This window comes from Triturus cristatus, chromosome 3_1, assembly GCF_964204655.1.
Source record: "Triturus cristatus chromosome 3_1, aTriCri1.1, whole genome shotgun sequence".
Taxonomy (NCBI): domain Eukaryota; kingdom Metazoa; phylum Chordata; class Amphibia; order Caudata; family Salamandridae; genus Triturus; species Triturus cristatus.
Window position 1 is genome coordinate 1061311286 of NC_140583.1, and position 15595 is coordinate 1061326880.

The 15595-nt window shown below is 44.8% G+C and overlaps 1 protein-coding gene across 2 annotated transcripts in view; it reads right to left on the reverse strand.

Annotated features, from left to right (window-relative positions):
• Positions 1-2501: 2501 nt before the first annotated feature.
• The window catches only part of TREH (trehalase), a 281145-nt gene continuing 268051 nt past the window's right edge, over positions 2502-15595 (reverse strand). For both annotated transcript variants that reach the window (XM_085645871.1, XM_085645870.1), the window contains exons 15-16: positions 14879-14932; positions 2502-2988 (exon numbers count right to left, since the gene is read on the reverse strand). In XM_085645871.1, the coding sequence (XP_085501997.1) occupies positions 2842-2988; positions 14879-14932 (201 nt within the window). In that variant the 3' untranslated portion in view covers positions 2502-2841. The remainder of the gene's footprint in view (positions 2989-14878; positions 14933-15595) is intronic.

A 15595-nucleotide genomic window follows, 5' to 3' on the forward strand; every position in this document is an offset into this window, starting at 1 on the left:
AATGTATCACTACTGTAATGAACCAAGGTGGCCAACGTGCTATTAAACATGATGGCCATCTTAGAACGGTAAAGCAATGATGCACTATGGACAATAGAATTTCAAGATGGCTGCCAAGTTTGCAATAGTGTTGTTGTGCTGATGAAATGAGCCTCAAGCGGATGGGCCTGTAAGTCTGCCTGCAGAGCTGCAGTATGCTGTAATAAGTAATTAAATGAAGGTAGACCTAAAAATAGGAAATTAGCATTGGCAGTAACAATAGGTGTGGCTAATGAATGAAAGTGCCTTTTGTGTCATTGATGGGTTTAGACACTAAACAAAAGAAAATGTTACAGTGTAAGCACTGCAGGTAAATAGCGCTAGGGTGTGTGCATGAGTCTAGAATTGGTTTTGTACAGGAAGGGTACCGTTCCTGTACAAAATACCATGCTTAAACAAGTTTTAAAGCTTTTCCCACTTTGTATGTGCGCTGCACAGTGCAGCACGCATTCAAAGTCTGAAAAGAAAGGAGAAATAAAAACATTTCTCCTGTTAGCACCTCCTTTGAAGTGGTGTTAACCTTTGGTGCTAATCCCTGTCTAAGATTCTTTGTAGATAGGGTTTTGCATAAAAAGGCATGGGTGGTTGCATGGGAATGTTCATGTACCACCCACGTAATGCCTCGTTGGTGCTAAGTAACGCAAAGCAGTGCTTAGCGCTTCCTTTAGGGTACTTTCCAGCGCAAAACAAGTTTAGCACTGGAAAGTAAATTCCCCCAAAAACATTTTGTACTGGTTAGCGTCCCAGCGCAAAATGTTTGAAAATCTACCCCTTAATCGTCTTTCTTTTTTAAAATAGTCTTAATTTTTTTCCCCTGCAAGAAGGATTTGGTCTACTATAGATTCATGTGAAATTATATATCATCATAGTTCTAGCTTCTTTTTTTGCTAGTAAGTTGCACGTTATTTGCCCAAACTTTCTTGCAGCATCCTCTGTGCCATTCCTTAGGGGGAAATTTACTAACACTTTATGCTGGGATTGCATCTCAAAAGTGATGCAAACCTGGCGCAAAGTGTTGAGGTAGGACTTACTTTCTAATGCAAATCCTGATTTGCTTTAGAAAGTAGCCCAGAGTAATGCAAAGTAGTACTATGTGCTACTTTGTGTCAAGGGGGCGTACCAAGTGTGGTACGTAAGAGTTCACATGCAATCTCCCATGGATATGGACAAAAATCCCTATATCCTATCATTGTTAGACCAGGATTTGTGCCAATAAATTATGCCTCCTTGAGGCAGGCGTAATAGTGGAACATCTTTTAAAAGTCCACAGGTTGTCCAACTCTGTGTTTGTGTGCTGCGCTGTACAGCACACATACAACGTGGGAAAATTATTAAAGCACAGTTTTGTAAAGGTCACCTTCCAGTACAAAACCTATGCTTGATGGAAAGCACACACCCTTCACTACGACGCAAGACTGTGTACATTGGCGGATAGCAGCCTAAAGCGTGCCAGCTCTGGATGGGGAGATGGGAAAAAACAGCGACATATCTTAATAGATATGATGCTATTTTTTCCTCTCCCTTTGGTTGCTGTGTTGGTCGAAAGTTAGTACATTTACCCCCTTGTGTCTTATGAGAAAGTCAATTCCTCCACTATTTCAGGTACTCAGTGGGTTGGCTTCCTAGACAAGCTCAGGGAGGATACCAGGCACTGCTTCACAGAGCAGAGTACAAGAGGCCTTGGTGGGGCAAAGATGCGAGGTTATGCCTAGGTATATCCTGTTACAATAGGCTACAGCTCTTTTTTGGGCCACACCCTTTTTCATTAAGCCACACCTCCTTAAGACACCAGACCCCCCCATTACTGGATTACACCATCCCTTGCTACTAGGCCATATCTCCTCTTTATTGGACCAAACCCCCCTCTAGGTTAGGCCACACCTTTGAATTAGGACACCGTTAATTACAGCACTGGACATCTGCCTCTTTAGACTAACCTCTTCTGAAAATATCACTTGTTCTCCTCATTGGACCACCTCCTCATCAGGGCAGCCCATCTCATCAGGACAAGCCTCCTCCTTTTGGGATGAACCCTCCACCATGTTACAAGAACTCCTGCCTGTCAGACTACATGCCTTGAACATATTGGACTACAACCCTCATTAGACCACCACTTCTCCATAGGCATCCACTTAAGCCACCCCTGGCCACTCTTAGTGGACCACCCTTTCTAATTGAAGAACTCCTCCTCTCCGCTAGACTCCAGCACCACTCAAAAGGCTATGCTCCCTCCAAACGTCGCCTCTCCATAGGTCACACCTCCCTCATACGGGACCTGCTCATGCTAGTGGCATCTGTACATTTACAATTCACAGATGCCATTGGCTAGGCCTTTCAGATATGACCCAACTGTGCTTCAATCCTGCTGGACTTTGAGGAAACAAATTCTTGATGTGTTCCCCTAAATATCCCTGCCCTATATTTACAGCTAGAATGATGAACAACACTTTAATGAAAAGGTGCTTATTTAAAATACTGATTTATTTTCTCACAAATACAAGTAATCCATGAAAATCAATGTACATTCCAAATAAAGTTCAAATAAGTGCATTTTGGGGACATTTATATTGCACATGCTGGGCCAGCCCTTCACATACCTAATCAAAAGTAATCACATTTATGTGTTAGATCTCTGTGCATGGTGGGAGCCATGCCCACAGAAAAGGTGAGGTGCTCCTTTTGGCCAGGTCTGACAGAACCCTTAATTCAAGGTGGTGTTTCTGGAGTACAGGGCTTGGTGTTTGTAAATTATCTTTGGAGGTAGAGACCGTGGGCAACTGGCAGTGATGGGTATCCTCTCTGTCAACGCACCAGCGCGGACCAGATCAGGCCAGAGAGTAGTAGGGTGTTCCCAGTGAAGCGCTGCTTGCTCTGTGCTCCAGATGTCAGCTGGCTGCCGTAGCGGTCCAGGAGCTGGAGGACCACGCCATTGGTCCAGCCAAAGCCCTCCTGCAAGAGAAGTGGAGGCAAAGGTTATCCCATGTGATGATGGGTCCCTGCTCCTCTCACTGGCATGTGCCAGTAGTCACCAGACACGGTAAGCTAATAGCTTGTGCGCGCACACAAACGTATAAAAAAATACCCAACTTGTAACTTAGAGGCATGCTTGTGCATTCCCCCTCCTGTTTTGTATTTTCACTGTATTAATTTTGTAAATGGTTTAATAAAAAAAACCATCATAATATTCCAATTGTTTTCAGTTTATTAATCTAGTAGCTCAACAACCATTTGAACACTTGTATAGCTCTCATTGTATTTGGTAATAAATTCACAGCTTCCCCTCATTCTATCTCCACAGAAGGATAAAACGTAAGTAGTCGTAACCAGGATGAGAATAGCCACCATCACTCAGCCCTAGTGAGACTGACGCACCAAATACCATCAAATTGGGAAACAGTAACACCATAGTGCACCCACACCCACAGTAATCATGTCACTGAATCTGCACATTACACATGCAAGTCACTGGTTGTACTATGAAACAATTCATTGGAAAGTTTAATTGGCTTATAGAACACTCTCAAAACAGTAATCCAGGGGCGTAGCTTCGGGAGGGGGTTGTTTGGGCTGTTACACCCCTCCTAATACATGCCTTTTTTGATAAGTAGTTGGGTACAGGTGCTTTCAGTCGGGTATGGTGGGGTGTCTGTCAGAATTCACCAGGAATCTTTACATACACACACCAAAAAAACCGGACACACTATCTCCCTTTCTCTATTTGGAAAGTCCTAAAAAATGTTGGTTATTTTACAAAATATTGTGTTTTCTCTCACTAAGTACTCCTACCAGTCCGCATCCCTCTCCCTTCCCACTACCCCTTAAGCCCCTCTCATGCCTGCTGCTTGTTGTACAATGTATTTTAACATTATACGCCAGCCTGATTGTTGGAGAATGTGAAGCCCCCATCTTACTGACCACGCAACGCCCCTGCAGAAATGTCCTAGCAGACTCGGGAAGAGGACCCCTCGGAGCCCCTCTTGCTATTCCCAGGGTGTTCTGCATTAATGAACCCGATCGAGCAGCTTTGGGTTCACTCTGGTGCTGATGATTGCAAAGAGAAGCTCTGGGTTAGGTGAGCTTCTGCCATTTTGTTTTCTACCTTGGACTACTGATATGCATGAGATGCTGTCTGTGAGGGTTGCATTACCAGTCCTTACTATACAAGGATCATTTTTTCTGAAAGTGCACGGGAATGGCTGTGGGGGGAGTTTTGGGGTAGCCTATCAGGGCGAAGCAATGTTTGTGTGTGTGTGTGTGTGTGTGTGTGTGTGTGTGTGTGTGTGTGTGTGTGGTGGGGGATCTTTCTGACCAAGTTCTACTTGTAAGATCTGTTTGGTCGATGTTTAAACAAAGCAGAGCTAGTTCTCCATCAATTGATTTATTGATACTTTTTATCGCACAGACATGCAAACAACCCCTTACTGCGCGAAAAGAGGTCCCACCTTAAATTCATGAGTGAGGATCAATCAGTGACTGTATTTCAGATAGGAAACAGTTCCTCAGAGGGTCTGTCTGTGCAGAAAGGGATTGCTTCAGTTCCCTCCCACTCGCCTACTTCCAAGTCGATGAAATAGTCCTACTGGTTCGGCCTGCGGCCAATGCCCAAAAACATTTATGTGAATAAAAAATGCTCTTCTGAGTTTAATCAGTAAATGGTATGATAATGGCAAGTATGTGAATCTAGGATAGTCACAAAATGCCAAAAGGAAAATGTTACTTACGTGCAGCAATCGTTTGAGCCTTGTAACCATCTATAGTATGGGTACTCACAAACATTTTCCCGGGGGCCGCAAAATTTGGTCTTTGGTGTGATCGAGGGCTGCACTAATGTCAGCGGAGGGGGCGTGAAAAGTGTTTGTAGAAGAAGCGAAGCATGTATATCTAGTGGCTGAACTCAATTGTGCAATGTGAAACCAGAAAACATGGAATGAATTTCGGCTTCTCCACTTGAACAAATTGTGTGACCCTGGGCAATTGTTTAATTTCAATTGCCCTTCTTTTTCTTCATTATAACATATATGAGGACCTCAAAATACATGACTTCAGGATGCGTGCTGTACCAAACCATCTCCTGTGCTTGGATGTAATCACTAATGGCATTGTTGTCAGGCTGGGGATGGGGGGGGGGGGGAGAACCAAGAACGTTTCTAAAATCGTGTTTGAAAACCATCACTTTAAAATTTTACTTTAATGAAATTGTTCTACAGGTCAATGAAATACACTTTTAGAATTTTAAAAAGACTATGGTATTTTTCCATGTTTGCTGTCTTTAAAAATGAAGGTGTTCCTAAAGTTAGAGGCCTAGTTACTTTCTTTTGTTTAACTGCAATTAACCATGAATTAAGTGTTTGCTGTATATTTAACATTTTTCAAATATGAGTGCGGAGTCCCTGTATGAAAGTGGCTCTGTATTTACTGTCCCCAAATAGGTAGAGTGTGCACAGAGTCCACAGTCACCAGAGGTTTGGCAGAGGCTAAAGTTATGTTATAACCTTACTCTCTAAAGTGGTAGCTTGGTCGAGCAGTAAGGCAGAATCAGAGGACAGTGTAAAGTATTTGTTGTACACACTCAGTCAGCAAATGGTCTCACACACTCAAGAACTGAACCCTAGGCCAATGGTTTGTATATAAAAATATATGGATGTTTTATTTTAGAACCAACAATAGGTATCAAAATATACTTTCTCAGAATGAGATGCTTTAGTTAAATACTTTCAATAGGCAATAGACTTTTGAATGCAATAGTTACAGTTGTTGCAATAGGCAACACAATTCAAACACAATTATAACATTGAGCTCAATGGGAATTTCAGAATAAATGCAATTAATTACTTTTTGGATTACTTTTTTAACCACAGGACTGGATCTTAGATTCAGTCCTGGGACATCTCCTGTAAATAGTTGAAAGAAATCGTTTTTATTACACAGGCAATTTTTAAGGAATATTTGTAAGTTTCAAAACTCGACAAAATAATTTTTGGCAAAACCAGGCAATGTTATCCTAGGGTCAGTGCTGGGCTCCAAGATCCAGCACTGGGATCTCTCGGGATAACAGGCGAGTAATTTCGTTTTAGTTGATCGGCTGATTTTTAGTGAATATTTTAAAGTTTCAAAACTCGACACAGAAGAATTTCCAAGTGAAACCAGTCAATGTTACCCTATGGAAGAAAAGTGAGTTATCGGCTTTTGGGTAAGTACTCGACTAGCAGAGTTAACGTTCTGGGCATAGACTCAGGGGTCTCCCAGGGTCAGGTAGGTACAGTTGTTACACCCTCAGCGGCACAGGGGCAGCCTGGTGCAGAAAGCGTTAGGACCAATGTTAGCCTATTGCGGGCAGGGGGCCTTTGGTTGGTGGCTACTAGCAGGCAGGCCACGCGGCTTTGGGAGCTGGGCTCCTGGTCACTTGCTCAGGGCAAGCGGGAAAGAAAATTAGGATAGAGGTTGCACTCCCAGGGGCACTCGTGCGGCTGGGTGCAGGGTGCTTTTGAGCCGTCGGGTGCTCAATGGATTTCAATGGAGAAGCTCAGTGACAAACAAAGCCTGCGAGCTCGGGGACAAAGATTTTTCAGGTGGACCACCACTTCGAGAGGTAAGTTGGGAAGCTGTAGGTTAGGTAGGCACCCAGGAGCTGGGCACAGGGGGCCGCAGGGCGCCGGGTGTAGGGGTGTCTTTTCGCGTCGGGAAATCTTACCCTCAGCTGGTCGCGGTTGGAGGGGTCCCTGGTTCTGAGGCTGCAGGCGTCGTCAGGAGCGTCAAGGTGGGTCCTTGGGTGCTGGATTCTGGGTCACAGTCGCCGGGGGGACGTCCTTGTGGTCTTTGTCCATTCCGACACAGGCCGGGCTTGGCGGGTGCAGAGTGTGCAGGAGTCACGGTTCCTGGTTGGCACCAGGCGCTTGTTACTTGCTTTGAGCAGAACCACTGCTCGTGGGAGTCCCAGTATTTTTAGAGTCACAAGGCAGTCAGGTCCTCCGGGGTTTTTGAGGTTGCTAATCACTGGAGACGCCGGGTTTAACTGGAGCAGGTTCGAGGGTCGACAGGTCTGTAGGGCTGGGGCCAAATCAGTTGGTGTATTCCTCTTGTTAGCAGCTGCACGGAAGGTCTTCTTTCTTCTTGTTCTTCTTGCTTGTTTCGGATTCGGGATCAGAGGAAGGAACGTTCAGGATGCCCTTAAATACTAAATTTAGGGGCGTTCTAGGCAGGTAAAGGGCAGGGACCAATGGGTCCCTTCCTGGTCCCTGCCCTGGGGTAGGTACACCCTCTATCCTGCTGCTGCTCCTGTGGGAGGGGGGCAGTAGCCTAATCCTGATTGGGTAGGGCTACCCATCTTCAAGCTTCACCTCCCCCACCTGAGGGATTGGGTTGGCAGAGGCTGGCACACCCCCTTTCCTCCCTTGGGGTTTCCCGCCAGTCTTCCCGCCAGAGAGGAGGTCAGAACCAGTGGGGGCCAGTTGCTGAGTACAGCAAGTGGCCTGGAGAAGCTCACAAAGGCGGCATGCCTTTGAAGCTTTCCCTGCCAATCCTGAGGGAGGAGACCTAGCACCCTGGCCAGGATGTGCATTGGTGCAGGCCCAGGAGAGCGGATGGCTCTCTACCCAGGGGTCCAGCAACATGTCTGCTGTGTAGCAGCCTAGGCAGCCTCTCAGACAGGACGTGGATTGTAGGTTAGGTTCAGGGGGCAACTCTAAGTTGCCCTCTGTCGTGCATTGTACATTAAATCCCACACTGGCATTAGTGCGGGTTTAATGTGCTGAGAAGTTTGATATCAAACTTCTCAGTCTTCAGGGCAGCCATCACGGTGCTGTGGAGTTCGTGATGATGACCTCCCAGCAACGTATACTCTTAATGGCAGCACTACACTTACAGTGCCCAGGAATGGACCTGGGTACGGTAGGGTTACAGGGCTCATGCACCTGTACCCACACCACTGGCATAGGGCACCCATCTAGAGGGGTGACTGAGGTATGCCAGGGCAGTGTGTGTTGTGGGCATGGCACACAGGGATGTGTGCCATGTCGACTCTCCGTTTTGTTCTGCACCAAGACCCTCAGCCTGCAAAGGCAGTGTGTGTGTGTCAGGGAACAATGCCTCTAAGGGTGGCACAATAAGTGCTGCAGCCCTTAGTGGCCTTCTCTGGTCACAGGGCCCTGGGTACCAAGGGTACCATTTACCAGGGGCTGACATGTGGCCAGAGATGCCAATTGGGTTTAGGCTTCATGCGGTTTTAGGGAAGGAACACAGGCCCTGGGTACCTGATTGGCAGGAGCCCAGGGCACACTCAGTCAAAGTACATCAGCAATTCAGCAAAAAGTGGGGGCAACCATGCAAGAAAGATGGCACTTTCTCACAGTACAACAAAAATAACAGAGCTGTTCCTGTAAGTAAAAAGGCAAAGGAAAGGAAAAGGGAAGGAATGTGTTCACGGACAATTGAAATATTGGATAATGAGGCCCTCACACAAACTAAAGGGTATCGTAATTCACGTTCCCCCTTCGAATGTATTGCATCATCATCGGGCTGCTCCTGCGTCGAGTCGGCTGGTGCAATACCCGACGGGCTCTTTTTTAAGGAGCACTTTTATGGAGATCTTTTTAATCCAATAAAGCCGGTGGTTGCATGGGTGTGTGGGGCTCTAAAGTGATGTAGATGAAATGCGTTGATTGTTAAAAATAGGGGTCGAAGTACTTACTCAACCGATTTATTAGGAAGTCTTCTCCCCTAATTAAAAAATTCTGAGGTTAAGTGTTATTAACTTAGGGTTATCGACTAGGTTATATACACTGCCTCAGTCAGGTCGACTTTCTCACAGTCCCGTAAACAGCAGCCCAGTTCTGTTGCTGCTCAGGGGGCCGCATGAGTACTTTGACCATCATGGCTCTATATTCACATTACATTGCACACTCCTGCCAACTAGTGTTGGGCATGGACATTGCAAGTTGTTTTTGCTCGAAGGAGAGGTTTCTGTTTCGTGATCCCTCTGCTGAAATACACAATGTAGTAGGACATAGACTCCACTGAGATAGAGTTTTGCCCTATGGGTGAAAGCAAGTAGGCGTAAAAGTATGAAGCAGGATAGTCTATGTGGATTGTTATTAAGTATGTAAAACATCCTTCCTTTTAGAAACATCTTGCTGTGAGCTCGCATCTGGGGAGGTGGAAGGGCATATGTGAATCTGCAGCACAACAAGTTACAAACCGGTTGTTGCAAGTGACATTTTTCATTTGCAGGAAATGCTGTTGTAGATCATGTGCTTTGCATAAACTGAAAAGCAGTGCCCTAGCTAAAGTGGTGGGTGGGAGCAGAAGAGGTTTGAAACAAATGGGCTTATTTACAAGTCCCTTGCGCCTCCCGTGCGTCACTTTTAATATGGGAAAAACTGACAAACTGTGGCGCAAGGGGCTTGTAAATAAGCCCTATAGTTTTAAGGACAGTTTTCCCAACTTGTACTTCTTGTCAATCATGAATGTTCCCACAATGATGCTTGGTGACAGCAGAAATGTGTTAAGGAATGGGAGAAGTGGGCAATTGCCCACAGCCCGCCTTCCAAGGGGCCTCCTGGGATGGTGAATTTTCTCTCTTGCACCTCTATTTATTTTATTTCTCTATCTAAACTTCTCTCCTTCTCTGCCTACCTCTACCTCTTACTCTGTCTCTCAATCCAGTGTCATCTTAAAGATGTTTTGTGCCACGGGTAAGAGATTTCAACTGTTTTGTGTGCCCCTTATAAAGTTCAACATATAACGTAGTATTGTTTGGCATGATGCAGGCTTGAGTTAGCAAGAAATGGGTAGTAAAGATTAAAATTTAGTTTTATACAGGGGCCCCAAAAATATATCTTGCACATAGCTCTCCAAATCCCTAAAATAACACTGAGTGGCAGCGTGGATATTTGACCATGTTGCAGCTTAATATATCTCTTCAAGAAGGGAGTGTGCTAGGAAAGCCAAAGTGGTTTTCTTACGAGTGGAATGAGCTCTAGACACCGAGTGTAGTGCACATTTTGCTTTGGCATAGCAAACCTGAATACATTTAATAATTCCTCTAGCAAGGCCGACTTTGGGAATGAGTTTCCATAGCAGGTTGGTCAAAAGCTATAGAGTTGTGTAGTCTTTCTGTGGGATTTGATAGGGTCAATGTAGTTCATGAGGGCTCTTTTGGTGTCTAGCGTAGGGAAGACCCTTTCCAAACCGGCCGATGTGGGTGGAGAAAAAGGCAAATCAATGGTTTGACATTGAATGAAGAGGCAACTTGAGGCAGAAAATTGTGTTTTTGTGTCAAGCACAAACTAATCTTCGTGGACTTGAATACATTTCCCCTTCACAGTTTGGGCTTGCAGTTAACAAACTCATGAAGGGAAGTGTTTGCATGAGGAGGACCACCTTCCATGGAAGGAAGTGCATTGGGCAAGAGTATAACAGCTCAAATGGGGTCCCAATGAGCAAGCTGGGTAAGATTTATGTTGAGGTCCCATGATGAGACTGGTGGCATTCTCAGAAGGATTATTCATGTTACGCCTTCCCTAGTGCCTCTTACAACAGGTACGTTTAGTATTGACTGGTCTTCTTTTAGGTTAGTGGCTTACCGTACCTTTATGGACAGTATGCCAAGCGTGCCTTTTGCAGGAGCCTCAAGTAGCAGATGATGTCTTGCACCAAGGCCGGTAAGGGCTGCTTGAGTAGATTGGGACAGTAGTAGCCAGATATTTTCCATTTAGAAGCATAACAAACCCATGCAGTGGGCTTGTAGGCCTCCTTCAGAATTTAAATGCACTCTGCTGGAAGATGAAGATACACATGCTCTTAAGTGTTGTGGTGCCAAAAAGAGACAGTGAGTGCCTGATCTTGGAAAGTTGCAGCCGACTCTAATTTTGTGTGTGAAGGTTTGCGTTGAGACATAGCTTTTAATGGGGATGTGTGGGCATTTTCAGACGTAGTGAGCCCCATGTCTGCCTAGCCTGGATGGGCACTATGAGGATGAGCCTCATGGGTGCTTGCCACATTTTTCATCCTTTGTACGGTATCAGTGGTAGTGGAGGAAATACTCTAACCAATTTATCCATAGAGCATTGCCCATGGACTGTGGGTATGGGTACCTTGAAGTAAAGTTTTTGAATTGTACTTTCTCGTGCATGGAAAATAGGTCAACTGCTGTAGTCCACCAGCAGTGGAAGTACTGTTAATGCTCCTGGTAACGCTCCTGGGCATGGATCTCCAAGTTGTGTTTGGAGCAGAGTGTTCCTAAGCAGATCTGCATAGCTGTTCACTAATCTAGGAAGAGGCTCTACCACATCACATTCCTGTCCTTTTCTATCGCAAATTTTGGCTGCCTAGTGCCAATGTAGGGGCGCTTGTGTCATGTTGCAAAGATGCCGGCATTGCAGGCAGGAATTATTTTGTGCAGGGACACCTTCTTGCACCAAAAGGCATTTTCGTCTTTCTAAGTGTGCTGCTTTACAAGGAGGAGAAATATACATATTTCTCCTTGTTGCGCCGCTGGTGGGGATGCGTACAATATTCATGCATTCCTAGGTCTACCATTGCTGGTAAATATGGGAATGTGTCTCAATCCATTAGTGGATGCGTAGGAACACCCACACTCAACCCATGGCACTCCTCCCTGCCACGGATTAACACAAGGCAGCGATGTGCACTCCCTTGCGTTACTCTAGATTTATCAAGTCACTCAGGGACACGCAAGGTGGCCTTGTGTGGTTTGATAAATCTCATTTAGGTTTTGCGTTACCCTTGCATCCCCTTGTGTGAATCAAGAGCGACACAAAACCTTGGTAAATATGCCCCTGGATGTTTAAGTGATGCTCCTGATTATCTACTCAAGGAGCACACTAAGAGTGCTTGGTGTTCTATCATTAATAAAGCTATGGTGCAACTGGTGAGAGACCTGTTGGACACTCATGAGGGCGAGCACACAAAAAAGGTGACATGCAGGGGGTACAGGCTACCTTCACAGAACTGATGTGATAACATGACTATTGGTGGAAGAGAACAATTTAAAGGGTCAACAAGCTGTGGGGAGCAAGAAGGAAGTGGCACATGTAGGGTGCAGCAATCTTCTTTTCTGAATTATGTCCAGACACCCTGAGCTGGAAAACAGCGCTGCTGCTTTTCAAGACAAGACTGAGGGGGAGAATTACACATTTATAATGCAACACAGTGCAACAACCAAAGTTGTTGCACTGCAGGGCAATCAGAGGAAAGAGCAAGACTGTGCTATATCTACTAAGATAAAGTAATGCTGCTCCCTTCCGCAGTGCTGAGAGCCTTTCAGACTGCATAGCACCATGCAAACACCTTTGCACCATATTACACTTTTACTACTTTTAGGCCTACTTTCGTGCTGGAGCTGGAAAGTAAATACTTTATCAGCACCTTGCACTAGTCTGTGCCACTTTTTGTGACTTTGCACCAGGGAAAAGTATTGATAAATCTGCCACTGAATGTCAAATGTAGAGAGGTATCCACTGGGGTTTTCATCAGACTGAAAGTTACTCTTCAGGGACAGATATATATATCTTTTCTTACACAGAGGCTGCCAGTTGTTTTCTTCCAGAGCCAGGTGAGGGTGAAGGATAACAATTTGAATATTGTACCTGTCCATTCTGAGTTTGGATAGTCCTAGAGGGTCCTGGCTCTTTCCAAAAGTTCTTGAATGACAATTACCTCACTAGAAGAGGGTGGGGGTGGCGGGGGAGGAGTGCTTTGAATGACTACTTAGAAATGTCTTGACTTTTATTTCTCAGCTGCCCTCTCCATTCTTCTCCACGCTCTCCAGCGTCTTGATTTTTAAATAAGTGGTTTGGTGCCTGTGGTTTTCAATATATATGAAAGTTGAGCAGTGTTAATAGTTGCCAAGGCTTAGCTATATGAGTGATGAAGGTGTATTGCAATTAGAAGCTGTCTATCGTGTGGTGCATTTCACACTTTGTGTTCAATAAAGACAATTTAATTATAATGTAAAAGCTTCCTTTTTAGGTCTCGCCGGAGACAGAGCATGCACTGCATGCGCTCTTGCTTGACAGAGATTGTGTATATGACATGGGGCTTGCAGCCCACCCATTACTTAATATTCGTTGGCTTCATTGTCACTCTTATTTGCTACCTTCTAATTGGTCAGCGCATGCTGGCTTCACTTCCTCTTCTTCTGGCTGGAGCATGGGCCAAGTACTGATTGCTTCAGTTTGATTTCTGTCCTTCCAAAAATCACACTGTGACTGAGGTACTATTTTTATTTTTTCTTCTTCCCTGTTATCCTTGTTGAACTGTTTGTCATTTGTAGCTAGGTTTGACTATGCCACATGCAGGTCAAAGGAAACCTTTTCTTCTTTCAAATGTATGTGTAATGTGACAGATGGTATCTGCTTCCAAATGAATTTTCACTAAGACATGGACATGGGCGCAATTGCTTTCTAAATGTGATAGGATGTTTGCCAAATTACATATTTTTCTTCTTCACGCATGGGGAGTTTTACTCAGATTAGCTCGGAATCACACGGATGTTGTGTCGAGATCTAACCAGTATTGGCAAAGCCAATAGGTCTCACCTTTGAGACTAATGGCTCTGCCATTGCCTTTTGTTCCTGCTGTATAGCATGGACACTGTCAGCTTTGGCAATGATTTATAGTCATGCTGTACAGCAGTGTGGTTGCTGTGCAGCATGGCTAAAAACAATAATAAACAAGCATTGGCATAGCCAATAGGTCTCGCCTTTGGGACCTTATAAGTGTTTAGCCATGCAACAGGTGCATAACTAAATACTTATAAGGTCCCAAAAGCGAGACCTATTGGCTATGCAAAGCGGCCGTGCAGCCGCGAAAGTGAAAGTGATCGTGATCACGATCAAACATCGGCCGCGAAAGTGAAAGTCCTCGCGGTAAAGAGCGGCGCACACGCCCACGCACATGCACTGTACCTCTAGGCTGGCCTGGTAGCACTTTTTGGAGCCCTCTCAATAAGTCTCGCCTGACAAGCGCATGCGCTGGGTCAGGCGAGACCTAAAAAGGACTATGATTCATGCCTATGATGCATGCAGCACTAATTCACTTTACAAAAAAGAAAGTGCATTAGCCCTGGCTGTGTCATAGCACTTTTAAAATTAGTTTTAGCCACACTGCAAAGCATCTGTGCTGCTGTACAGCTTGACTACAAACATTGCTAAACCCAACAGGTCTCATAGGCAAGACTTATTGGCTTTACTAATGATTGTTCAGTGGGAGGCCACTGGAGAACATGTAGGGGTGATAAAACATCTTGCCTCAATCTGAGCATCAACCATTTTGGATGTGCAAAAGCTAGGAAGGCTGCACATTACAGAGACTCAAATACAATGACTGTGGGCTTGGTTTGATTGGTTGTGATTTTGAGAGCTTAGCTTGAAGTACTTTTTTTGACTTTTGAATTTTGATATATTTGGAGAGTGAGTGCTTTCTTACCGCCCTCCTAACATTTCCTATTATATTTAAATATACGCGTGGACACGGATGCGGTGGGCTGGATGGCTTTGCAGAGCACTTCAATGTACAAATTGGAACTAAGGACTACTTTGAATCAATTGTGAATTTCAGAATTATTGTGTTGCAAGTTATACACACACTATTGTCATAAAAATCGATCTGCCCTGAAGAAGCACGTTTGGGTGAAATGTGTTGGTTGCATACGTCTGTCTTACTATCAAGAAAAAGCATTAAGGGAACTTTGAAGCATAACTAGACTTGTCACATATGTCACAAATATTATCTGGAATTTGATTCTGCCTGTTATTGCCTCTCATCCTGTTGTTTAATTAAACATTTCCTATTATATTTAAATATTGAGGAAGATCCTCACCTGCACCTCGTACTCTCCACCTCCTCCGGGCTTTCCATCACCGCTGACATCATACTGCAGAAAGAGAGAGAAGGAAGAAGATATATGACACCCAAGCTCCTTCGTACACAGCAGATTGACGAAAGTGCCTGCGCTGTGTTTGTCGGCAAGAGTGCGTGGTTGTAAAATTTGCAAGAGGGCACTTATGATTGGCCAGTCACAATACATGTGTTTACAGGAACCAGTACTGTATCAAGTCATTCTACAGCCATGAGATATCTGCCTCCCATGACTCTGTACAGTGCAATAGCGTCACATGTCTTTTTTGACAACCGGTTATGGGCCTTGTTCTATCCCCTCTTCAGGATGTGTAACCTGCGCATCTGTGTTGATCCCAATCTATCTCCGGAGTCACAGGTAGCAAAGGTGGCAATATATGTTACAGTGCACCATATGCTTCCATTCATTCCAAAGGGAATCTGTATTCGAACAATTAATGCCCGAGTTCTGTCTGTCTATCTATCTATCTATCTATCTATCTATCTATCTATCTATCTATCTAGGGGTGAGTGTCTGAAAAGTGTCAGCACTCCGTCCATCATCTCCTTGTGTTTGCTTTGTTTGCCCTAAGTTGGAAGGTTATGCCAAGACGTGGGTCCCTTGCACACTTTGCCACTGAATTCAATCTAGCCTGGCAAATAAGGGGTGTTACCCCGAAACCGGTCACGGGATGCTTAT